The sequence below is a fragment of the Polistes fuscatus genome, unplaced genomic scaffold (assembly GCF_010416935.1).
Source record: "Polistes fuscatus isolate 324 unplaced genomic scaffold, CU_Pfus_HIC Scaffold27, whole genome shotgun sequence".
Taxonomy (NCBI): Eukaryota; Metazoa; Arthropoda; class Insecta; order Hymenoptera; family Vespidae; genus Polistes; species Polistes fuscatus.
In genome coordinates this window covers 788,900-816,693 of record NW_025113104.1, presented here as the reverse complement: position 1 = coordinate 816,693, position 27,794 = coordinate 788,900, and the positions used below count along the sequence as shown (strand labels likewise).

Here is a 27,794-nt window from a genome sequence, read left to right as displayed (position 1 = left end):
ATGAAAAGTCGATAATTTCGATGCTATTGAGTCTTGCGATAGAGATTCGCAGCTACGTTTTAGGTCGACGCGTCGTCGATAGATAGCGCTGCAGTCTACCGGCAGTTTGGTGAGGTAGAGAGGGAAAGAGAGAGAGAAGGATTGATAGTAGACGTATCAGAAAGGGAAACAAGGAGGGATTGGTAGAGAGAGAGAAAGAGAGAGAGAGAGAAAGAGAGATAGAAAGAGAGAGAGAGAGAGAGTGTGTGTGAGAGGCTGACTGACGTTCCGCGCATATCGGTGTGGCCGAATCCCGTTCTCGAGAACCCCAGTTTCCCGTAAGCTACACTCGGATGTTCGTCTCCTTCTCTCATATTGCAAGGTTTGCGCGCGTCTTCGTTCCGTTGTCGTCGTGTCGTTGCTAGCACCGCCGTTGCCGTCGCTGTCGCCGTAACCGTAACCCGTATCCGTTGCCGACTGCCGCCACGCGTTGTGTCGTGTCGCGTCCTCCTATACCACTTATTTTCTCTCCTTCCTTTATCCCTACTACCATCCTGCCCTTCCATCTATCCATCCGTATAACTCGTGCCCATACCGCACAGGAGATATACTTTGAGGAAAAAAAACCAAATTAAAAGAAAGAGAAAGAAATAAATAATAGTAGTGAGAGTTTGAGAAAGATAGGAGAAAGAGAGAAGGAATAGAGATAGATAGAAGTTGTAGGTAGAGGTAGAAGTAGAGAGAGAGAGAGAGAGAGAGAGAAAGAGAGAATATCGAGAATATCGAGTCGTGCGTTATACGTGCTCGTGTCGTCGTCGTGAACCGTGCGTTTGTTCTCGAAGATTCATTCACTCGGCCTCGAGCCCGGTAATTTAACAAACAATGGCTTTCAATGGGGACGGTCCACACTCCAAGAGGCAACGACTCGAAGAATCTGGACACAGGGTGAGTAGCCGGACGAAACTACCTTCTTCATTTCTTGTCTCTTATAATATACTTTTTACTCTTTCTTATTATCCTTTTCCTATTTCTTTATTATCTCTTTTCCGCCTTTTCCTTTTTTTCTCTCTCTCTCTCTCTCTCTTTCTTTTTCTCTCTCTTTCTTTCTATCCTCGGGATTGATCACTCCAGTTGGAGCATCGTCTACGGGGAAAGAGAAAAGCCACTCGCCTCTGCTCCATCCGCGAGCGTACACGAGCGAATACGAGTGTACACGAGCGTATACGAACATGAGCTTAGCTAGCGTGTTTTTCGCACGGTATTTCAAATGATTTTAACAAAAGGAGTAACGTATTTACTTTGTTAGAAAATAAAAAAGAAAAAAAGGGATAGAATGATAGGGGAAAAAGAGCGAGTGAGCGAGTAAGTAAGTGAGTGAGCGAATAAGTGAGTGAGTGAGTGAGTTAGAGCGAGCCCGAAAGATACTAGACAGAGAGGGTTCGAGGAGAAGCCAGATTCAGTTCGCCCGGCATCAGGGGGGGGAGGTCTGAGTCGCCATTTATCCGGCCGTTTTGCTCGTCCATCGTATTATCGTGTCGTGAAAACGAGAGAGAAAGAAAAAGAGAGAGTGAGATAGTGTTGAATGTGTGTGTGTGTGTGTTGTGTGGTGTGAGAGAGAGAGAGCAACACCGTGAAGACAATAGGCGATGCGCGCGTTTCGAAGAGAGAAATCGTTTCATTTTATCTCTCGTTGCGGAACACCCGTCTCTCTCTCTCTCTTTTTCTCTTTCTCTCTTTCTCTCTTTCTTTCTTTCTATTTTTCTTTTACGCGCGCTCTTGTGTGCAGTATAACGTGGCGTCGCGCCAAAGTGGAATTTCGGCACCAACCTGTTATCTCCTTCGGTCTCCACCTTCCCTCTCTCCCCTCTCACATCTCCCCCTCTCTCTGTCTTCTCCCCTCTCTCTTTCCCTGTTCCTCCTTTTGTGTTACTTTTTTTCCCCTCCCCGTATCATTGTTAGTTATTCATTTATCAGACCCATCCACTTATCCATGCTACGTTATTTAGCTTGTAGTATGAGGATTATATTCGTTAGGAACGAATCTTTGGTAGAATAATCAACGTCGTAGTAGTAGTTTTCGTGGTCGTCGTCGCTATACTCTGCCGGTACACATCGATCGTTACTGGTGGTTACAGTCCGGATAGTAACGATCTTCTTTCTTTCTATTCGTGTTTTGTGTGTGACTTTTAGATTGTGATGGAGATTTTTTGAGGGGGGGCCTTTACTTTTCTCTTTTGACTCGAATTCTTTCATTAAAATGAACGATCAAGAAAGAAATATGATGAAATCATATTTATATATTTCTAATATGTATATATATAGGTCTGTAGTATGTAAATTTGTATATATGTTGAATTATTTATTTGGTATATACAGCAAGCAAGATGATGATACGCTTCCCTATTTTATTCTTTTCTTTTTGTCAGTCTTCTCTCTTCTTTCCCTCCTCCTCCTCCCTCTTCTTTCTTTTCTCTATGTCTCTCCTATTTTTCTTATCCTCTTCTTTTTATATTTTTTGTTGTTGTTTCATTTTCTTTGTATTTTTCTCTCTCTTAAGATTCACTTGCTAGTTTTTCTCTTTTTTTTTCTCTTGCACTCATTGGTTATTCTCTCTCTCTCTCTTTCTCTCTGTCTATCTGTCTGTCTCTCTCTCTCCCTCTTAGCACTCGCTAGTCATTCTCTCTTTTTCTCAGTACTTGCGTTTGTCACTCTCTCTCTTTCTCTCTCTCTCTCTCTTCCTTCTTTATTCTCTCTCTTTCTCTTTCTCTTATCGGAATCGAGAAACCGAGTTCATTGCCCCCGCGAGTTTATTGGTACACGTTCTAGTATTGGTTCAACAGACCGCGAGCACCGTACCCAGCTCTTTCTGTCTTTCCTTCCTTTTGTTTGAGACCGACATGAAGGTGTATTGCATTTTCTCTTTCGAAGGATTCAATTGCCATTTTATCCGTCGCGTTAAACGTCGATGTACAGTGACACACGAAAATGATTTCAATACTCTTGCCATTGAAATATTTTATTAATTATTAAAATAAGTGTATTAGGAAAATTAGATAACAAGATTTGATGTTAACAATAAGACTCTTGATAACAAAATCAAAATAACGTTCTAAAAGATTTTTTAATTCGTCCAATTTTTCTAAGACATTTTAATAATTTTATTTTCTGGACTAGATGAAAATTAATTAAATATTTTATTAATTATAATAAGTATGTTATACAATATATTAACCGACATATTATTAACATTGGATTAAAGTATGATTCTCTAGATTATATAGATATAGTTTCAGAAAAATAGTATAATTTTCAGAAATTTCAAATCTTTTTCGATACCTGATCAATTCGTAATAATTTATCAATACACTGGATATAACTGATAATATGGAATACTGGACTGGACTTGTTTAACAAATGTACATAAAACAACACTAACGACGATCAATGTATTACAATTATTACACAAACATGTTCTGAACATGTATGAAAACATTGTTCTCATTAATTTATAAATTTTATTTCTATGTGTTCAAATATTTTTGTGGCTTCTTTCAGCAATATATTTACGTTTGTAAGAAATAAATCATAATTATTGTATTATATTTATATATTTCGATTTGCTTGAAATTATATCTGTATAATTTAGAGAGACAAATAATTCACATTTAATTCAGATTTTTTGACAAAAAAGCGGACAGTACCTAATTGAATAAAGTTATATTTTTCAGCAAACACATTTCGAATTTTCTTTCTTATTTAAAATCTGCAATTCAATTAGTTGCCAACCTAATAATATATATGTTATGTTTTCTATAATATACTTAATAATTAATAATAATATTATATAATTAATAATAATATTATAATTAATAAAGTATTTCATTGTACAAATGCTCAAATATTTTCGTGAGTCACTGTTTGTATGTGTATATATTTGTGCATCTGTTATGTTTATATTATGTCATAATTGACGATTAGCATGTGTCTGTCTCCTAGTCAATGTATACTCGTTCAATAACGTATTATTACATATTTATTATTACGCGATCGTGATTTAATCTTCGTGAAGATAACAAATTGTTTTCTTTTACTGGTCTTCAATCCACTTATCATGGAATATTTTATTTTTGCTATTATCTTAAATTATATTAAATTTATTAATAATATTATTAATAATAAATTTATTAATTTATTATAAATAATTAATAATAATTATATTTATAATTAATTATAGTAATAATTATTATGTATGTTATATGTAATAATTAAAAATTATAATAAACAATTATAATTATTATTTTTTTTAAATTAATTAAAATTAATTTAAATATTATATTTATTATTTATATTAAATTAAATTATTATATATTATTTTATTAAATTAATTAACATTAATTTAAAATAATTATAATTATTTTATAATTATATGTAAATAATTATAAATATTTAATATAATAGTTTTTAATAATTATTAATTTATTATAAATAATAATTACTTAATTAATAATAATATTATTCCTAATATTGATACTTTTCTTTTTATTTATTATATTTTCAAACCTTGCCACACTTACCACTTTTTGATATTTTTTTCATTAAATGGATAAGAAGATAAACAATGATTATTGATATCATTTTGATTATGATCTGCAATGATGTTTAGAACACTTTTGTAAGGTGTGTACCGATATCGATACATATGACGTTATAATAACTTATTGGTAGAGATGTTTTGTCAATTTCCAATAAACATTCAATAAATATAATAGCGTATAGAAAGAAAAAGGATACGATTATGTAAAGCAAGTAATAATTTCTGATTATAATGACAATAAATCATTGGTGGACATGTTCGATCAAATGGCAGTGTATTATCGTTCGCTTAAAAAAAAACTTAAAAATGGTATCAGCAGTTAGATTTCGAAATTTTTTTATTTAACACGTCAATTGTAAATGTCACGGGTTTTTTTTTATAATGTAGCGAACTACTTTAATATCAATTTTTGGATAATCAGCAGAAAATTGGGGTTACGTGTTTATTTGGTAGCAAAAATAACAACACAATGGAAGATTTATCCACGCTATCGGTTAGAAAATGATATGAATTAAAAAGAGATAATTTTAATCCAGCAAAACGACATTATTTCATTTCTTGCAATAAAGAGAATGTAAAAAAATTGTAATATGTAAAAATGTAATATGTAAAAAATTGTAAAATGTGTTTCACGCTATATTACAAAAAGGGTGAGAATATTTAGGGACTAACAAACCTCCTCATATATAATGCAATTTCATTATTTATGTTTTGTTTGACACGTTTTTGTCTCGTTATTTTTATTAATAAATTATTATTTTTTTTTATTTTGTAGAATACTGTAGTATTATTTTTATTAGACTATAATAAAAATAAATAAATTAATAATATAATTATAAATATAATAAATAAATAATAATAATAAATATAATAATTAAATGTATAATAAATAATTAATAATTAAATGAATAATAATAATAAATAAATATAATAATTAAATGTATAATAAATAATTAATAATTAAATGAATAATAATAATAAATAAATATAATAATTAAACGTATAATAAATAATTAATAATTAAATAAATATAATAATTAAATGTATAATAATAAATAAATATAATTAAATATAATAAATAATTAAATAAATATTAATAAAATCTCTGTTATATGCACATATTATGTGTCTAATAATTTAACTTCATTACAAATATATTAATTGTTTATTATTGAATAGCTTAACTATGTTACGATATTAATTTTATGTTGATTGATACTTAAGTAATAAAAAATAAATTATTACTTCTTTGTACACGTGTTGAAGGTAGTTTCGCGCTTGTTTTCTCGCCAATGCGAATCGAATTTTATTGTTCTTTATTAATTGCACTATAACTATAGGCATGTCATCGTATAACTGTTCGTTATACCATTTAAACCGTTTAACTTGAATATTTATGCAATATATATGGATATAACTCACACACACACACACACACACACATATATGTATATAGCTCGATAGAATTATGACGTTGCATCTTTGTCTTCTAATATCGTTTGATTTATTGAGAAAAGTTAAGCTACATCTGTGTTCGAACACTATTTTATAGTTTAATATTAAATTTTTTTTTTTCTTTTTTTTTTTTTTTTTCTTACTAATGTCGACGTTCTATTGTTGATCTTTTTAATTAACTCCATTTATTTCAATTTGTCTTCATATTAAATTTTCATATAAGATTTTTTACCATCTCTCATACTACAGGGTGTTTCTAAATATATGGGTGTAACTTCAGGAGTGGTTTTAATACGTTAGACAAAAAATAATGTTCATATAATCAAGTTATTTGTTAACCCTTTGAGTGTTGAATACTTTTAATTGAAGTGTTTTCTACGAATGAAATAGTTTATTATTAATGTGACCAGATGCTAAAAATAAATTATATTTAATAATTAAAATATTTTGGTTTCTCACAATATAATTTTCATTAGACAAGACACAACAAAATATTACATTATTTTACATTCATATTGATAAACACACGTATCAACTTGGCAACTTTTACCAAACGCATATATGCGCCCATAGCAGTCGAATTTTTGTTGGAGTAAACCAACAAAAAAGAAACAAAACGGAGAGAGAGAATAAAAATAAATACGAAAAACAGATCGTAAGGAAAAATTATTCTGAAACATATTGGGATGATTTATTAACGCTAGATTTACCAGACCAGTCATTTTGATTGGTCGTACAATTTCAATTCAAAATTCCTACTACATATGTGCCCATAATTATGAAAGTGGTCTAAGTGAAAATTAAAAAAAAATGATTTTATTAATTCTTTCACACCACATTATTTTAAGCTAAATTAATTCAATGTAATTTTCATGATATTGTCAAAAATGAACCGTTAGATAGTGTTTGTTATTTTAATATTATATAGAATTCATTTAATGTTCAAATGTAATCCTTTAAATATCTTGAAACAAGAAATATGATTTAGACTACTTTCATAATTATGGGCACATATAACATTTGCTTTCCGAAATGATGGTATGAATTTTGTAGCTATAAGAAGAGAATACCATTTTATGAACTTAACGTTAGTTTATATATATTAGTAAGAAATATATTTTTTGTTATTGATATTTTACCACTGCCAGTCAAAATGACTGGTGCATGTTTCTATGAAGAAATGTATGATTTCGGGAGAATCATGAGACCGATGCAGTAAATATAACAGGAATCTAAGTAATGCGTTCCTATTACTGATTGACAACCATATTTTGGAACATATACGAATTTGTACAGGGTTAGAAACCTCTCGAGTTTTGGGGAAAAGCTGGACAATTACGTAAGCAAAATTGAAGGCATTTCTTGCAATATTTTACGCACGTGGGGCGTACGAAAGAAATATTTTGAGGCTTCAATATTTGTGGAACAACAAGTGTAGACCATTTTTCTCCAGCATTATGAGTAAACGTGATTTTACTGAGATTCTGTGATACATTCATTTTGACAAAAGAAATCAGAGAAGTCAACGTTTGCAAACAGACAAATTCGCTTTAGTCTCAGCAGTTTGGGACAAATTTATTGAAAACAGTCAAAATTGTTTCAAATCGAGAGCTTATATTACCGTGGACGAGCAACTTTTTCCAACGAAGGCCAACGAAACAAACCCCATTAATTTGGCATAAAATTTTGGCTGGTGTCTGATGTAGAGACGAAATATGTGATAAATGGTTTTCCGTATTTAGGAAAAGACGAGGCTCGAAATGCATCAACCCTCCTAAGCGAATTTGTCGTAATGAAATTCCTTGAACCGTATACCATGAAGGGTAGAACTGTAACAACCGATAATTTTGTTACAAGTATTCCTTTGGCGTTAAAATTAAGATCTAAAAATACTTCGTTGCTTGGAACAATACGCGCAAACAAGAGGAAACTGCCGAAAACTTTCAAACTGGAAAAATACAGCATGGCACGTTTCTCAACGTTATTGTACAAATCCAATGGATGCACACTTACCGTTTATAAGAGAAAACCAAATAAAAAAGTACTTATACTAAGTACAAAACATAAACACATCAAAATTGATGAAGCTGTTAAGAAATTATCTGAAACTGTATCGTTTTATGATAGAACTGAATTTGGCGTCCATGTCACTGATCAAATGGCACGAAAATATACTGTGAAATTAGATTCCAGAAGGTGGCTACTTCAAGTGTTTTTTAATATTTTAGATTTAGAATAAATAGCCGGATATTGTACGAAAACACAACAGGAGAAAATATCTTACAGAAAGATTTTCTGTTTCGATTAGCAGAAGAACTTGCTTCAGAATTTCAGACTTCAAGGCAAAAACCACACGAAGCTGATATACCAACTACAAGTGGCACGGTTTCTGTACGCAAATGGTGTCAAATAGGATATTGCAATAACAATAAGACTACAAATATTTGCAATACATGCAAAAAAAAAGTGTATGCGGAAAGTGTACATACAGCAAAATCTACCTTTGTAGAAATTGTGACCGACAAACTGTAAACAATGAAATGTTTTATTATTTGACAAAGCCTATAAATCCATTTATCTATTGCAATTGATATTGTTCAACTTTTTTTGTCATTTTTTAAGAGTGAATAAAGATTGGTAGACACAATAAGCATTTTTTCTAATACACCAGTCATTTTGACTGGTTTTGGTAGAAATAGGTATATTTAAGGGGGGAAATACGTGTAAAACGATGTTTTCATTGTGATTTTCATGAATTTTTTTAACGTATTAAAAATTTATGTTATTTATTAATATTATAACGTCATTTTACACATATATTTGAGAACATATTCCGAAATTTTTAAAGATTTATCTCGAAAACTAGCGGAGATATCAGCTGTCATGCATTATAGGTTGCCATCCGACTGAGCAGTTTGTGTACATCTTGGAAGCCACAATTTTTATCAGAAATAGATTACAAAGAAAAATTACTCTTTTTTATATGTGTATCTTCTATTTGAACCTCATTTCCCTAGAAAAAAATGAAAATTTGTGTTTTTTAGAGAGGTGTGAACATAAAGCATGATTTTTTACTATTTTTCCATATATTTTTCATTATAAAAAAAATACTTTAAACAAAGATATCGCTTAGGATTGAGGTTCAAATAGAGCGTAATTATATAAAGAAACTATATTCCAAATTTCAAAATGATTGGTTAAAAACTTTGTAAGCTAGAGTGTACACAAATCCGAAAAAAGTCGTTTCGAGAAAAACGCGTTTGAAAAAAGTTCGACCGTTCTGTATTACATGCCACGCGTTCCGACACTTAAACGACGGCCGCTGACTTAATTGTTTATAACTTTTGAACGACTTGGATTTTTGACTTGAAATCTTATGACTATATTTTTTAATAGTTTTACATGCAATTTATATAAAAAAAAACTAGTGTGTGTACTTATGTACGCACGTAAGAAGTTATACTTCTTTCTCGTACCAAAATGAATATAACCTCAATAACCTCAAAAATAACTTAAAAAAATAATAATAATAATTATTATTATTATTATTAATTTTCTTTTTACATAGAATATAGTTGATAAAGAAACCTGTTCCCGCCTTACCTGCTTCATGATCGATAATATCCGCTAATGTAAGCCGATTATTTTTCTTTTATGATTATATTTGTATTCATTTATTTTATTTATTTAATTTTATAAATATATATATAGCGTGACCAGGTAAAAAGGGGGAGGATTGGAAGTATGAGAAGATAAGCTACTAATTATTATTATTATTTATTTATTTATTTATTTAACAAAAAAAAGAAAGGAAACATATTTTCAATAGATCGATATATTATATATATATATAAATAAGAATAAAAAAATATCAAAATGTCGATATCAGTCCACACTAAATATAAGGAAGATATATCGAATTAATTTATGCGTCAACGGCCATGGCGCGGTGATAGAACTACTTCCCTCTTCGATCATTTAAGTCAAGCAGCGCTGAGTACTATTAGTACTTGGATGGGTGACCTGCTTGAGAAAAAAAAAGAGGAAGAAGAAGAGAAGACGACGACTTCATGCCGTAAATTTGAAATCACTTTGCCGCGCATCTCAAATACCGACAAACTTCGTGGTATCGTTTTTACTGACGCTCGGAAAAAAATCACTCCCATCACATTTTTCCAAACGCGCCAAAATAAGTATAACCTCAAAAATAAGAAAAGAATATGGTGGAGGAAGTGATCAATCGATGATCGCGAAATTCAAATGCGCAAACGAAGAACGCGTAAAAACGGATTATTAGGGGAAAAAGAGGAAAGGAGATGGGGGGGAGAAATCTATGCAGATAAAACTATGTAGATTTGTAAAAGAAACCTTGGAATGTATGATAAGTAAATGCAAATAATCGAACAGAATACAAAATTAACAACATTAATAACAATTAATAACAAAAGAAGTATACAGTAGAAGTGTATAAGCCTCTACACGTATTTCCCCCCCCCTTAAATAGCTGGTAAATCTAGTGTTAACCCTGTCAACTCTCTATCACAAATAATTATTACTAGAACATCATCATCATCATCATCATCGTCGTCATCGTCATCGTCATGATCATGATCATGATCAGTACAGTCAATACGTTGGACCGGAAAACGTGTGTCGTTCGTGTCCGCCAACGCGAAGTCAAGCCGTCTCCTCAGAGAGAGAAGTTGGGTGACGTTGTCCATTTGAATCTTGATGTGTCATACCAACCGAAATAAACTTATCTCGGCCACTTTTCAGAAGAGGATGAAGATGTGCTGGTGGACTCAGAACTAGTAGTAGTAGTAGTAATGTTGGAAGTGGCTGTGGTGGTGGAGGTGGTGGTGGTGGTGGAGGTGGTAAAGAAGAGGTTGAAGAAGAGCTTTGAAGAAGAGTGAGGAAGTAGTATGCAGCAACGACAGTAAGAGGAGTACTGTAGTATGCATTTGTGACTACTGTATACTGACGCACCGTGTTACTTGCACGATGATCCGTCTGAAAGTAACTTTACGACGGGCCAATGATGTATGTGCTGCTTCTTGAAAGTACGCGGCGGCACGCGGCCGAATGATATCTCGTTTCTGGGCCGGAATCTTTGAAATTAGAGTCAGAGATAGGAGATAGAAAAAGATAGAGAAAACAGGATTGGTTGGTTGGTTGGTTAGTTGGTTAGTTGGTTGGAAGAGGTAAGAATAAATGTTAAAGTACAAAGGGCGGAGATGAGCGATCTTGGTCAACCGTACGACATTTTGCGTTTTCTTATTTGATTGATATTCCTCCGAGATTTATAAATCTTCTCTTACACTTTATTTATTCTTGTCTCATTCTCTTTACCTCTTTCTTATTTTCTTTTTCTCTCTCACTTCAATTCTTCGTTTTCGTCTCTTCTTCTTCTTCTTCTTCTTCTTCTTCGTGTTCTGACTCTTCCACCTGCGTGTACGATTTCCTGGAAGTTTGCACAGCGGTGGGACGAATCAACCTTGTCGAATCGCGTGATCGAATGTCGTAATTAGGAAACGCGGATGATTTCAACTGGGATCCATCCGTGATTTTAATAATAGGAATTAATATCCAGTTTCTATTTTACCGTATTAGAATTTGTTTTCTAATAAAATATATGGTTAGGTTTAACACACTAGATTTACCAGTTATTTTGATATACCTATTTTTTTTATCAAAACCAGTAAAAATTACTGGTCTTTAAAAAAAAGTGCTTGCTGAGGTAAAAATAGCAATAGCAAAAAATAATATGTAAGATAAGATAATCTAAAACTGATTCTTTAATTATAGTTATAAAAGTCATGATATCATTACGAAAAGAAAATGTTACGTGCAGTAGGAATTTTAAATTGAAATTGCAAGACTAGTTATTTTAATTGGTCTAGTGAATCTAGTGTTAATATCGAGTCACTGTGAATCTATTGGGTTGTTGTAAAAGATATCAATTTACAAATATAATCGATTTATATTTGTAATATGAATATATTTTTGTTCAACAGATACCTTCAGGCAACCTAATGCATAAATATTTAATAATATTATATACACTGTCTCATTTTTAATATTAATTATGCTTTTTGTTTTCTTTTTTTAATAACATATGATTATTATAACGTTTCATAAATTTCACTAATAATCTACGCGTGTTAATAAAATTCGGTATGTCAAGTAATTGACGTTTATTGATACGTTTTCATTGTCATAGGAGGAAAGTTGAAGGTACGAAATTGATTTACGATTGACGCATAATTATAAGCAATCATTTAGTTTGAAATTTAACATTAGTTTTTTTAAACATATTTGTTATTTTTATCATTGGATATTAGATAATTATTTTAATTAAAATTGATTTGATTAAGAAATATTCTTAATTATATTATATAACAGAATATTGAAAATCAAATAATTATTAATAAAATTATTCATAAATTTGTCATATTTTCTCTACCATGGAAATCAAAAGATTTAAACGCTATGTTTAAATGGAAATCAGAGTAATGAAATAATTATAAAAAATAAATTATTTTATATTTTATTTCTCTTGTATACTTGACATATTGATAATCAAATATTTATGGTGAATTGATGGTATGTAAAGTTGCAAAATTTTCGTATCGTTATATTTATCTCTTGTTGTATGTTTCGAAATTGTTTACGATTGTAACGAAGTTATTTTGTTCAAATTTTGTTGGTTTTCTCTTGTTTTTTTCTTTAGATATTATAAGAAGTTTAAATTGTGTTCATTTTCTTCCATAAGATATATTTATTTTTGAATTTCATTTGAAAATAATGATTTCACAAACTATAAAATTTCTGCCATTTGAAAGAAATGAATAATCCGCTAGTAGAAATTTATGATCAAATGCATTGATGTGTTGCTGTCAGCTGATTGAACAATTTTTAACCACACCAAATGCAAGCTTTTGATTATCGTTCGGTAAACATGATTCATTGTCATTGAAAATCGTATAAATCCATTTATTCTTATTTTGAGATATTTAAAAACTGTTGTCTTTAGATTGATTTAAAAATATTTCTAAATTTTAATTAATTATTAATTCAAGTAACACACTTAAAATATAAATATTGCAAATTTTATTATTCAATTACAATGAATAAAACTGTTAAAGAAAAAACAAAGTATTTTGGGATTACAAGTGAACTCATACTATTCAAAAAAAAAGAAAAAAACCGGCTCATATTAACAATTACATTGATATCTTTTTATTTATATTTTAACCCTTTGCACTCGAGCGGCGCCGATACGGCGCCCGGCACACATTTCAAGTGTCAACTCAACCCAAAACTAATTACAGAGTGATAGTATTTATCAAAGTTTGTTTTTTTCGACATATAAATGAATAAACTGATGATATTTTATTATTTCTATACGCTTGTTTGTTTATAAATGTTTTTAAAGTACCTGTAAAATGTCTACTTAAATTTTGCCGAAATTTTCTCGAGTTGCTGGTTCGCGCAAGCTAAAAAGTCCTCGAGTGCAAAGGATTAAACGATTTTGTGATTATTTTTGAATGAAGAAAATTTACTAAAATAATTAAACGAAGAAGATGAGGTTTTGCAAAAATTTCGGGAAAGATTTGACGCGTTTCTTCACGATTGTCTCGTTTCTTTATCACTCGCATTAGCTTTTTAATGCAACGTTGCAACGTTGCGATCGGCTGTAAAAGAAAAAAAGAAAATGGTAAAGAGCTAATTTATTCGGTCTTAAAGTGGATACTTTTTGCTTGGGGGTAAACCTCGCGTTGCTTCGTTATTTCGGTAGTTACCCGTCCCGAAATAAGTCTACAGAAATAAAGTCTCGCTCGTTAGCGAAGTATTTCGTCGGCGATAAAGGCATCGCATTACGTAACTAAGCTGTAATTGTTTTCATTGCCATTTTTTTTCTCCCGTTTCCTGTCTTTTGTATTTTAATTTTTTTTCAAATTGAACAAACGCATTCCCACCAAGGTTTGAATTTTAAGGACATTTATAGAAAATCGTAAAATATTTTTCTTTATAATTTGATTGTACAGAGTCAGTCTCTTTATTTTGTATTTATTTCATTTATTTTATTTCTGTTTATTTTCGGAGAAAAGAATTATTGAGGAAAGTTGCATTAATTCGAATGACGAGTGTGTTTTTTTCTTTTTTTTTTTTGTTTAATTATATATTTATCTTGTTATTTTGGGCTTTGTTGTTTAGTTTTATTATGAAGGCAAATAAATCATTGACGTTTATATTATTTTTATTAAAAATAAATATGCCTAAACAATTTGATCTTTATTTCGTTGGTAATAAATTTGCCAGGTATTTGTTCCAAGAATACAAGAAAAAAAACAAGTCGAATAGAAAAGGAATTATCGATGATTAAAGGTTAGATTTAAAGTGACGCGAGAATTGGAAAAGATGGACAGGTCTTGGCTAGAGGAAGTTGCAGAGAAGCTTTGAAACGAGCTGCTGGGGGTCTTCCATAAAGGACCACCGTCATCCCATTATAATTGTCTTGTGCAATAGCTGGCAACCGTCGCGTTTACTGGCGAGCCTAAACGCTCTTTGGCTTTAAAGCTTTCGTTATACTTCCTAAAGAAGAACGTGTTTAATCTTTGACGCAATGCTTTCATTTCGTTACGTTTTATTTTTAATACATTATTCTTTTTTCATTAATTATTCAATCTTAATATAAAAATCATTGTTTTCCTTATTATTTTTATGTGTTTGTGTGTGTGTCTGTCGATTAATATGTTTCATAAATTATCGCGAATAATATTTATTGTCATATATTGATTATTATTATCATATTATTATCATATATTGATTATTATTATTATATATATATTATATATTGATTAAGATTATTATTATTTTAATTGAATTGATTAATAAGTAGATTTACTATTGCTTGTTTGATTGTAAATAATATTTAATATAATATTAAATATAATATAATAAATTAAATATAATAAAATAATATTTATTATTTATTATTATTGGATTGATTAGTAAGTAGATTTTCTACTGTGTGTGTGTTTTGTTTGAATATAATATATATCTGACATTACTTATCGGTTAACAACACATTATTAATTATTCAATAAATATAAAAATTACTTACTTTTTTTTCTTTCGTTATTATACTCTCCGTATTGAAATGATTATTGTTTAATCTTTGACGCAATGCTTTCATTTCATTTCGTTTGATTTTTAATACATTATTCATTTTTCATTAATTATTCAATCTTAATATCAAAATCATTGTTTTCTTTAATAATTATTTGTGTGTGTGTGTGGGTGGGTTTCTATCGATTATTATATTTCATAAATGATCGTGAATAATATTTATTATCATATATTGATTATTATTATTATATATATATATACTATATATTGATTAAAATTATTATTATTTTAATTGAATTGATTAATAAGTAGATTTACTATTGTTTGTTTGAATATAATACATTTCTGACATTACTATCGGTCAACAACGTATTATTAATTATTTAATAAATATAAAAATTACTTACTTTTTTTTCGTTATTATACTCTCCGTATTGAAATGATTATTGTTCAATCTTTGACGCAATGCATTCATTTCATTTCGTTTGATTTTTAATACATTATTCATTTTTCATTAATTATTCAATCTTAATATCAAAATCATTGTTTTCTTTAATAATTATTTTTGTGTGTGTGTGGGTGGGTTTCTCGATTATTATATTTCATAAATGATCGTGAATAATATTTATTATCATATATGATTATTATTATATATATGTATTATATATTTATTAAAATTATTATTATTTTATTTGAATTGATTAATAAGTAGATTTACTATTGTTTGTTTGAATATAATACATTTCTGACATTACTTATCGGTCAACAACGTATTATTAATTATTCAATAAATATAAAAATTACTTACTTTTTTTTCGTTATTATACTCTCCGTATTGAAATCATTATTATTCGATCTTTGACGCAATACTTTCATTTCATTACGTTTGATTTTTAATACATTATTCATTTTTCATTAATTATTCAATCTTAATATAAAAATCATTGTTTTCCTTATTAATTATTTGTGTGTGTGTGTCTGTCAATTACTATGTTTCGTAAATGATCGTTAATAATATTTATTATCATATATTGATTATTATTATTATATATTCTTGTATATTATTAATATATATTGATTAGGATTATTATTATTCTAATTGAATTGATAATTAAGTAGATTTACTACTGTGTGTGTTTTTTGTTTGAATATAATACATATCTGACATTACTTATCGGTCAACAGCACATTATTAATTATTCAATAAATATAAAAATTACTTTCTTTTCTTTCTTTCGTTATTATACTCTCCGTATTGAAATAATAATTGTTCAATCTTTGACGCAATGCATTCATTTCATTTCATTTTATTTTTAATACATTATTCATTTTTCATTAATTATTCAATCTCAATATAAAAATCACTGTTTTCTTTATTAATTGTTTTGTGTATGTGTCTGTTGGTAACTATGTTTCATAAATGATCGTGAGTAATATTTATTATCATATATTGATTATTATTATATATATTTTATATTATTTAATATATATTGATTAAGATTATTATTATCTTCATTAGATTGATTTTCTATTGTTGTTTGTTTGAATATCATACATTTCTGACATTACTTATCGATCAACAACGCATTATTAATTATTCAATAAATATATAAATTACTTACCTTGTTTTCTTTCGTTAATATATTCTCCGTATTGAAATAAAAGTTGAAAAGAAACCTTTCTAAAAATCTAAAAACTCGTGAAGAATTTTCTTCCGAACTCTCGGAATAAATTAACTTGCTGGTATATAGGCTAGATGTTGATTGGACGACTCATCTGAAATTCTTAAACCGAAGAAAAATGTTCGGGGAAATGCGTGGGCCATTGGGAAAGTGAGCTATTAAAAGGAACTTGAACCTTCTTCGACGAGATTTTTCTCGAAACATTTTCTTCTTTCTTTTCCTTCACTTATTTCAAGAAACTTCTTTTCCCATTGTATTATTCTTCGTTCTACTTTTTCGGATATCTATGAGTATTATTTTTCAGACAACTATTCTTAGTTTTTCAGCTACGATGAAAGGCATGTAATTAAATACTTTTTCTTAATGAAGTTGCACAAAATCAGCTTCAAAATACAATGAAAACTTTTTTATTCCTTATTTTACATTATTATGGAATTACATTTGCATACTGAAAAATGCATCTGCATTTTCGGATGCTGTTTTATTTACGAAAAAGTGTCAAACACGTTTGCTACTCTTTCTCTCTACTATGAGACATTCCGTTTTGTTTTGAGACTTTAATGTCACAAATGCGTGACACTGTGTTGATTGGTCGTTTTAACACTAAACATGCCACTACTAAACATACAGTATGTTCCAAAAGGTCAGAACTAAACTTATACGGGGATGTTAATGAAGTCAAGTAGGTCAAGAAAGTTCACATAAACTTATGTCCGACAATGTTTACCTAAACGATTATTACAAGTGTTCAAAGATTTTCATTCATTGTTTTGATAATTCAAAATTAAATAAAAATTTTTTTCCCTTTATCTGTGTGAATGTGAGTTCTTCCATTTTAAATATTACTGTTCTTATAAAAATAATAGTAAATGCATGTTAAATGCATTCTTAGAACTGTTTTTATTGTTTTTATCTAATTTTTCTAAAGAAAGATTGCATTCAGTAAAGTCACTTAAGATTCCGGTTCATATATTTATTGAAAATTGATCTTGTATATGAAAAGTGAATTTTCGTAATGATTTTTCTGCTTTTTTCTGAATACTTTAAGATACTTTTAATTCTTCAGTAATTTGGTAAAGAATATTTAGATACAGGTGTTTATATGAACTTTCTTTATCTAATTTTCGAGATTAACATGAAATATAAGTAAGATCTTGACCTTTTTGGAACACCCTGTATATATAATTTTACCGTAACCGATTATCAGAAGACCGGTTTGCAAATGAAAGTAAAATTTGTGCAAATTAAATATGTTATTTCCTAATTAGTGTTACTAAAAGTAATGATTAATTGAATATAATTGAATAAAATATTACAATAACCAAAGTGTTAATTGTATGATTCATTAATATATCTAAAAATAAATGAATAATTATTTTGAAATGAAAATGATGACGAGAAGATGATTTTGATGAAAAGAAGATGGAAAAGTTTCGAGAAGTTGGAACAAGGTTAAAAGATGGTTCGATCAATGAAACTTATTGGCCAACAAAAATCGATATACGTGTGCGTGTTATATACGTATATGTGTCTGATATATGTAGAAAGATATTTTGTCTTTTCTTTTCTTTCTTATTATTTTTATTTTTTTCTTCGGTCAACGCGGTATCCATTGAGCTAAGAGAAAAGCACGTGGTTGGCTAGACGCCAGTGCCAAAGTTATGTTTATAACGTTTATGCGCATATATGCATATAAATATATTTTTGTGTGTGTATGTATGTGTATATATTGAATTTTGGTTGATTCACTGTGCTTCGTAACGTTTATGCTATGCGCTGCTTTTCTACGAGAAATTCTGATCTTCCTGCTGGCTCTTTCTAACATCTACTCTTGTTATATATCACTTTGGCAAACCGCTTATGTTAGATCCACTCTAATCTCAGTCACCACGGTTCCGAATTCTTTTCTTATTAAACTGTTTCTGTGATTTCTCTATTATTTTTCTTTTTTTTCTTTTTTTTTTTTTTTTTTCCCTTATTTTATCATTTTGTTATATCTTTTTATTTTGTTATATGAGGAGGAAATGTAGGAAACTCAGAAATCTCAATTTATTATTATTTATTCATTTATTATTCTTTTTTTTTTTATAATATATATTTTTAATTAAAATCTTTTTTTTTTCTTTTTTTTTCTTTCTTATTTTATCCCCTTCTCATTTTGTTATACGAGGAGGAAATTATAGAAAATTCGGAAATTTCAATTTATTATTTATTTATTCATTATATATATATTTTTATAATATATTATTTTTGATTAAATGGAAAATTTTTTTTTCTTTTTTTTTTTCTTTTTCTTGTTCATTTCATTTTCATGCTAAGATAGCGTGAACTGTAGCATATTTATTCGTTGTATTTTTTAAAGAAAATTTGTTATTTTGCTTTTTCTATTATTATGTTTATTTAAGGGGTTATACGCAGTTGCGAGGCTCGAAAAAGACGTATTTTCATGAATTTTTTCTAGAAACAGTTTTTATTTCTCAAAAAAATTGTTGGTAATTCAAATAGAGTGAACTTTTGAGAATACAATAGCGCGTCGATTCTGTAAAAATATTAATCTGCACTGCTCCTGTAGATGATTTCCTGAACGTCCTCTAAAAAAAGACGTTTGGCGGTGATCTCCATTTTGGCGGTTTGGATTATCCGAAATTCAAAAATATGGTGGATTTTTTAAAGGATAGATTAATGCAGGTATTAACGAGAGGAATTTTAAAAATTTTGATTTTTGACAAAATGGCGTCTATTTGAAAAAAAGTTGTTGTTTTTGACTAAAATTTTCGCTCTAAATTGTAAAAAAAAAATAGTAATAATTTTTTTAAATCTTATTCCTCTCGTCAATACCCGAGGAATATATCTAAGAATATTGTGTAAAAATATAAGACAAATCGGTTGAGTTATTTCTGAGAAATCGAGATCACCGACTTTGAAAATACCGTTTTGAGAAAAACGCGTTTAAAGTTTCAAAGAGACGTTTACACATAGTTAAAAATTTTTGTTTGCAGCTTACATGAAGTGAAGAATATTTGTCGGATCGATTTGAAATTTTCAGAGAATATACTTAAATATATGTACATTCCGAAAATGCAAAAAAGAAAAAAAAATCGATTTTTTGAAAATCCTAACTGCGTATAACCCCTTAAACATTAGGTCTTATTTATCGGTCGTCGATCTTTTATTTTAATTTATTTAATTATTTCTAATGTTTATACAAATTTCTTATTACTGGAAAGTTAGTCGTTTTCTCTTGTTTCAGATTAGTTTTTAATTGTATACGATGAATAATAATAATGAATGAAACGAATTATTGATATTACTGATAAGTAATGTCGAAATACAAATTTTGCATGATAAAAACAATGTACGATTTTTATTTAGAAATGGAATAAAGTTATATTATGGTCCCATTTATTAGATATACTCTGTACATTTATAATTATGAGTACGGAAGTCTACTTGTGGGTGTTAAAGATATTTACTACAACGAAAAATTTAACACAGACAAGATTAAATGTTAAAACATAATTTAACTAGAGAGAGAGTATCTTATTCTCAGTTGTAGAAAATAAAACACAAGTAATGTTGAGCTGGTTGGAAAAGAACTTAGAACTTGAGTGCTGATAGAAAAAAAACCTCTCACTTGCCCTTTTAATATACAGGGTGATTCATTAATTCAAGATAACTTCGAAAGTATGCTAATAGCAGAAAAATTTATAGAACAAAAATTGCATGAAAAATTCGAGAGTATAATATGACGTCAGTTTTTTTTTTTTTTGGTTAGGTTTAGTCGCTTCCGAGATTTAAGGGTCAAGTTTGTTTTTTTAAATGGAATGCTATGTTTTGGTCTTATTTTTTGTCGTAGCGAATCTTGTCGTACTAATACGTAAAACGTATTTAATGTTGCAACGATGTGCAACATTAAATATAGTAAATATTTATTAAATATGGCGTATTCATCAAAACCTGAGTATGTCTGACTGTTCCGTGTTTTATTGGACACCTAAAGGATGACGTAATCCTGACGCAAACATGACACGAAGAAGCTGCATCGTGGTTGGCTGGTTTATCAGACTTGACCTTTGTTGACCTTCAAATACTTTAATGTTGCATATCGTTGGATTCGCCATGACAGCCATTATTAGAAAATAAGTACCAAAGTATAGCATTCCATTTAAAAAAACAACCTTGACCTTCAAATCTCGGAAGTGACTAAACCTAGCAAAAAAAAACTAACGTCATATTATACTCCCGAATTTTTCATGCAACTCTTGTTTTATAAACTTTCCTGCAACTATCATACTTTCAGAGCTATCTTGGTGGTAAGTATTAGTGAATCACCCTGTATATGGTACTGCGAAAGACCGAAATTGGATAATGTCAAGATTCATATGGTGATTGTCAACACATACCAAATATGTCAGTGAAAGACCGAATATTTTGGTGTATTCTTATACATTTGAACTATCACCTGTGTATGTTGACAAGCACACATATGTTTTGATGAAACGAGAAGCCGATGTCGACAGTGAGGCGACAGTGTGAGTCGCCAAATCCTTTGTTCTGCTGCGATTGAGGTCATGTGGTATCTATGCTTGTGTCAAGAATCGGTACGATCTAAAGGAAGTTTATTGAAGTTTATTATTGGTATTCGTTTATTTATTTTTTTTTTTTTCATTTAGAATGCATTGTTCGTTTGAAGTTCAACAGTTTATTTACACGTTTTGTTACTTTTTGAGCTTTCTCCTATTTTTACGTATACCATAATACGTTTTAATACTAAAGTATGATTGAAAAATGTAACAAAACATAATTTTATTCAACACTTATTATCAGTGCATGGTGAATATCGAAATTTACCAGTGTAACGTCAGAAATAAGGATATTTAGCAAATATTTTGAACAAATATCAAACTACCATGTGAATCTTGACAATATCCCATTTAGGTATTTCACAATTACATAACTCTTCTAATAAACAAATTATTTCTTCTTATCGATCATGCATATATTATTAGCAAGCTCGAGAACTGTTCATTTTCTCGACTATGTTAATTGCCTGATTTCACATGCACACATACATAACACACAAATTACTGACGTTAGAACCTTTCATGCTATTCCTTCACTGATTTATTTTGTATATTTATTCATGCACGTGCAGAATATCGATGCGAGAAGCTTATAATATGATTGAAGTATACTCAAATTATACTTGAAAATCTTGCGATTAAAAAATTCAATATTACTGTGTTTACGTAAACGTAATCTTTTTGTTTTTTTTTTCACCATGTACGAGGAATTCATTCCTGAAGTTTCATTGGATATTTTTGTTACATTCTCTCTTTATATATATAATATCACGATTATTTATAGATTCTTATTGTTTATCTTATTTATAAGAATATATATTATAATATACTGGATGTTCGTGTAATCGATATACAACAAAGTCAGGTGGTAATTTTGCATGCAACAATAATTATGAAAGAAAAAGGAAAGGATAACTCCTTTTTTTTACTTTAGACTTTGTTTTCAAGAAAAATGAGCTTGAGAATCTACACAACACTTACGTTTACTGTAAGTTACGGTTATGTAGGGTGTCCTAGTATTTATCGGTCCAAAAAACACAAAAACACACTTTATAAGTGGAAATAAGAAAAAAAGAATATGCGAAAGAAAAAATTAAAATAATATTATCACGTAATGAATAATGAATTTGTTTCATATATACAGTGAAGTATATCTGTTACTGTCAAAGCCGGAAATCCGCCATTGCTAGCAGTTCCTAGGCATTGTCAACAATGCAAAGCGCTTTTAGACAAAGTCGGAAATAAGATTTCTTACAGACTTTTTCTAAGCATTGAACGTAACACTTTGAACATATATATAATGTTGTAATAATTATGTAATAATTATGTATAAATACTATATATATAAATAATAATGTATAAATAATATATGAACATATATATAACATCTTTATATAGATATTAATTAAAAAAAAAAAAGAAAATAAAGAAACAATTTCATTGATTAGTAATATTTAATGTCGGAGGAAATAGTAAAAATACTGTGGAATGTGAGCGCTTCTATGCCAAATACTTAAATAGGCATTGTGAAGAGATTGTACGGTGGGTCGTGGATAGCTCAATGGATAAAGGCAGTCACCTAGAAAGCGGAAGATCCGTGGTTCAAGTCCTCCCGGTCTAGTCAGTTCAACAGCCTAATTTTTTTCACGAATCCTATAATACGTTTGACATTTATCTCAATGTCTCATTTGTAGACCTATTTTTGTTTGCAAAATTTGCATCCTATGACACATTGTTGTGGAAGAAACTATCTCTTATGTTGTTTTAGGGATAAACATTAGAGAAGAAGAGTCATCGTCCGTGTTTGCGACAGAGATCACTCGATCGAAATGAAAAGAAAAAAGAGAGGGTGTGAGTGAGTGAGAGAGAAAACGAGGTAAAGAATGAGAATGAGAGAGAGAGAGAATGAGCAAAGCAATGGATGGTTAAGATATTGCGACAGTCAGGAAATATTTAAATCGACGATCTGTGCTTGGGCTATTTTTCTTCTCGTTTCACAGCAGCCGAGAGAGAGAGAGAGAGAGAACGTCGAAAGGATGTTCTTGTTTACAAGCGTTGGGCACATTTCTTCCGTGCTAAAAGCGAGCTAGGAATGCATCTTTATCACATCACTCGTCGTTGTGTGTCGTCGAGACTGTCGCTTGTATTAGCTTGCTAGCAAGTAAGCTAGCTTGGCCGTCGTTCGTCTTTCTCTTTTCTCATTCTCACATATTTATATCTCGTCATTTTGACTTTTCCGTTAGTTTTATAGAAAGACTTGTATTTACTGGTATACAGGGTGTCCCATATATCACGAATATGTTTTTTCAAGTACTTGCGATAACCTGATAAAAATATATTTTAAACAAAAGTTGTTCTGTTTTTGATCGATTATACATTGCAATGAAAAAAAAGTTCGAAAACATTTTTCTTTTTAATGTTTTTTAAGGCTACCTTTGTTTTTTCAAATGGCACTTAGTATTTTGGACTTTACAGTATTATAGCCCTTATTAATACGAATTCAACGGATATGGTATATTATGACCTTTGGATGACCTTTAAAACAAAGAAATGAAAATTTCAACAAACAATTATTTTACTTCTCGTCGGCGAACAAAGGGAACATGTGCTTTTAAATAAAAACAAACAACTTACTTATGTGTGTAATTTATTGTTACTTAAAGAAAATAGAAACAATACCACTGTGCTGTTTCCGGCCTATTTACAGTCGAAAGTTTATGCTGTTATATTAGAAAATAAGGAACATTTATAGCAGCGAATCCGTACACCATGCGAATAACTTCGCTGCGACAGTATCGTAAGACCAACTATAATAGAAATTTATTACGTAGAGTGGAATTGTACATACAAAAACATGGATTTCAATTCGAACATTTAATGTGATTTTTAAACGAAATCGTTTGCATTCATACAATTAAGGTTCCTGAATCGAATATAATTTCGATTCTTTGCATAATAAATACAAGTTTTGTTCAATTAAAGCAGATTCTCATTTTTTGTTGAACTTTTTATTTCTTTGCTTTGAAGGTCATCCAAAGGTCATAGTTTATCATATCCGTTGAATTCGTATTAATAAGGGCTACAATATTGTAAAGTCAAAAATACTAACTGCCATTTAAGAAAATAAAGGTAGCCTTAAAAAACATTAAAAAAAAAAAACAAATTGTTTGAACTTTTTTTCATTGCAATGTACGGTCAATTAAAAACAGATCAACTTTTGTTTAAAGTATTTTTTTTTGTCAGATTATCTCAAGTTTCTGAAAATCCTGACTAGAGTTATGCGGGACACCCTGTATATGTACTTAAAAATATTGCTATTTTGTTTCGAATTGTTATAACGGAAATTGAAATTATATATAGGGTCTTTCACCTAACTTGTGCACCTTAAATATATCGCTTATTTCTTATGATAAAAAAAATGTCAAGAAGAGAAAAATATTCTGTTCGAAGGTTCCAATACGATGATGGAATGAAATTTTTTCTCAAGGTCGTTTTTTTCGAGATTTCAAGGTCATCATATTTTTTTGTAAATGAGACTGCATATTTTTACTACAATATTCTTATAGTTATAAAAAACTGAATCCAACGATGCGCAAAATATTGATTTTCAGATGACTTTTACCGAGAAAATTGTGAAATATTGTCTCTTGTACATGAGCAGATTTTTTGCTTGTTGAGTGTCTTACACGTTGATTGCATTTGTTTCTTCATTACCGTCCTCCGAGCGAGTACTGAAGTTCTTGACAAACTTTATACAATTTTTTCAGTAAAGGTCATCTGAAGGTCAACATGTTGCACATCGTTTGATTCGGTTTTTTATAACTTATATAGATATATATAATTATATAAATATTTTCCGGCCTTAATTTTTTGGGGTAACATTTTTGAGGTCCTAAGGGACCATTTAAAATAATACAAAAAAAAAATTCGATTTTTTGAAAATCCTAGAGTGGCCTAACCTCTTAAAGTTTATGTACAGAATTAAGAAATTAAGCAGCTATTAAGTATAGAAAATAATCTTTATTTTACACATATTCATAGTAATTTTACGAATAATTTGAAATAAAAAGGAATAAAAAAAAAATTAAAAAATGACAGAGATATGAGCCATTAGTAGGACTCTTCTCATTCTTGCTGACGGTGGATTTATTTTGTCTGTCAGGCATTGTCTGAAAAATAAAAGAAAAGATTTATTCTTATTTAGAAAGGTAATAGCTGCTAAAACGTGACGTAGCCAAAAAATTGTTGAAATTTCTTTTTTTTTGTAGAAGTAACAACTATTTAAATAAAAAAAAAAACAGAAATTTTGTAAGCTTGAAATTTTGATTAAAATTAACTTAAACAGTTAAGTACCGAAATAGATACTTACATTATTGAGAACCGAGATAAATACTCATACTGATATTGTTTGAAGTATTTTGTTTATCTAAAAGCAATAGTTTTCTTGATATAAATAAACATGTTATATCCTACTCTTCATGTTTGTAAAATCAATTAACTTAAGGGGTTATACGCAGTTGCGAGACTCGAAAAAGACGTATTTTCATGAATTTTTTATAGAAACAGTTTTTATTTCTCAAACAAAAGAGATGGTAATTCAAATAGAGCCAACTTTTGAGAATACAATAGCGCGTCGATTATGTAAAAATATTAATCTGCACCGCTCCTGTAGATGATTTCTGAACGTCCTCTAAAAAAAGACATTTGGCGGTGATCTTCATTTTGGCGGTTTGGATTATTGAAATTAAAAAATATGGTGGATTCTTTTAAAGGATAGATTAATGCAGGTATTAAAACCAAGGAATAATAAAAATTTTGATTTTTGACAAAATGGCGTCTATTTGAAAAAAGTTGTTGTTTTTGACTAAAATTTTCGCTCTAAATTGTAAAAAAAAATAGTAATAATTTTTTTAAATCTTATTCCTCTCGTCAATACCCGAGGAATATATCTAAGAATTGTGTAAAAATATAAGACAAATCGGTTGAGTTATTTCTGAGAAATCGAGATCACCGACTTTGAAAATACCGTTTTGAGAAAAACGCGTTTAAAATTTCAAAGAGACGTTTACACATAGTTAAAAATTTTTGTTTGCAGCTTACATGAAGTGAAGAATATTTGTCGGATCGATTTGAAATTTTCAGAGAATATACTTAAATATATGTACATTCCGAAAATGAAAAACAAAAAAATCGATTTTTTAAAATTCTAACTGCGTATAACTCCTTAATAGACGAAATTTAATATTAGAAATATTTTTTTGTAGATCACGTAGTCTTTTAATGTTGAATCATTTAACTATAAGATACATTTATTGTAGATATTTTTCAAGAATGTCCAAAATTATTCTGTTATTTGAATAAATTCGACAAAAAATTTCAATTATTGTCGATTTTCATTGAAATCGTTAGAATTTAGCTTCGAGGATTCCGTGCAATATTTGTCGATCTTGTATGCTTTTTCCGCTTGAAAAAATAAATTATCTTGAAAAGAAATACCTTATATTTAATCGTATCGTATAATTTTCAAATATTGAGTTACCGAATGCTATGATAAGAAAAAATATGGATGATAATTTTTGTTTTAAGAACAAAAGTTACACTTTATCATTTGTATTATGTAAAAAAAAGGAATAAACAATATTTTTAATATAATTGATTTCCATCTGAGAGAAAACCTAGAAATTTATATAAATGTGAGTTAAAATATATAAAAAGTTATATAAAAAGTGAGTTATATTTTTTACAATTTTTATCAAAAAAAAAAAAAAAAAAAGAAAAAATTAGTTAAAACACATGCTTATATTTGTCATAAAAAACCCTTAATATATAATGTTAATAATTATTATAGTATAAATTGATCTCAAATAATTGACGAAATTTATTATATAGTCTTTTAGTTTTCTTTTTTACGAGTTTGAGGGGTCTATTCCGTTTACAAAGAAAAAGTTTTATGATTTATTTGCATTGCTATAGAATGACATTTTTGTGAACATAAAAAAAAATAAAAACAAACAAACAAATATATATAATGAAAAAAACCGTGAAACTATGACAACCACACTTACACTGATGCAAATACATCAGACCTTACACAGAGGTTGCTTTACTTTGTTCTGCTATTTATCTTTTTCTCAATATAAAAACTTATTTCTATTATTATATTATATAGATAAAGAAATAATTTATATAAAAATAAATTATAAATGTTAATATAATAAAAATTATAGAAATAAATGGGGGGTTTTGAGTTTCCATTATTATTTAGAAAAGAAATAATTTTTTAGTTGGTATTTTGTAATTATCGTTACGTAATAAAAATTTAATATAATATAATTTCAAATATATATATATATATATAAGATTTATTTT

The 27,794-nt window shown here is 29.0% G+C and overlaps 1 protein-coding gene across 1 annotated transcript in view; it reads left to right on the top strand.

The window, feature by feature from the left end:
- Positions 1-685: 685 nt before the first annotated feature.
- The window catches only part of LOC122518946 (heterogeneous nuclear ribonucleoprotein L), a 185,616-nt gene continuing 158,507 nt past the window's right edge, over positions 686-27,794 (top strand). Inside the window, exon 1 of the mRNA XM_043638085.1 lies at positions 686-924. Within this exon, the coding sequence (XP_043494020.1) occupies positions 862-924 (63 nt within the window). The 5' untranslated portion in view covers positions 686-861. The remainder of the gene's footprint in view (positions 925-27,794) is intronic.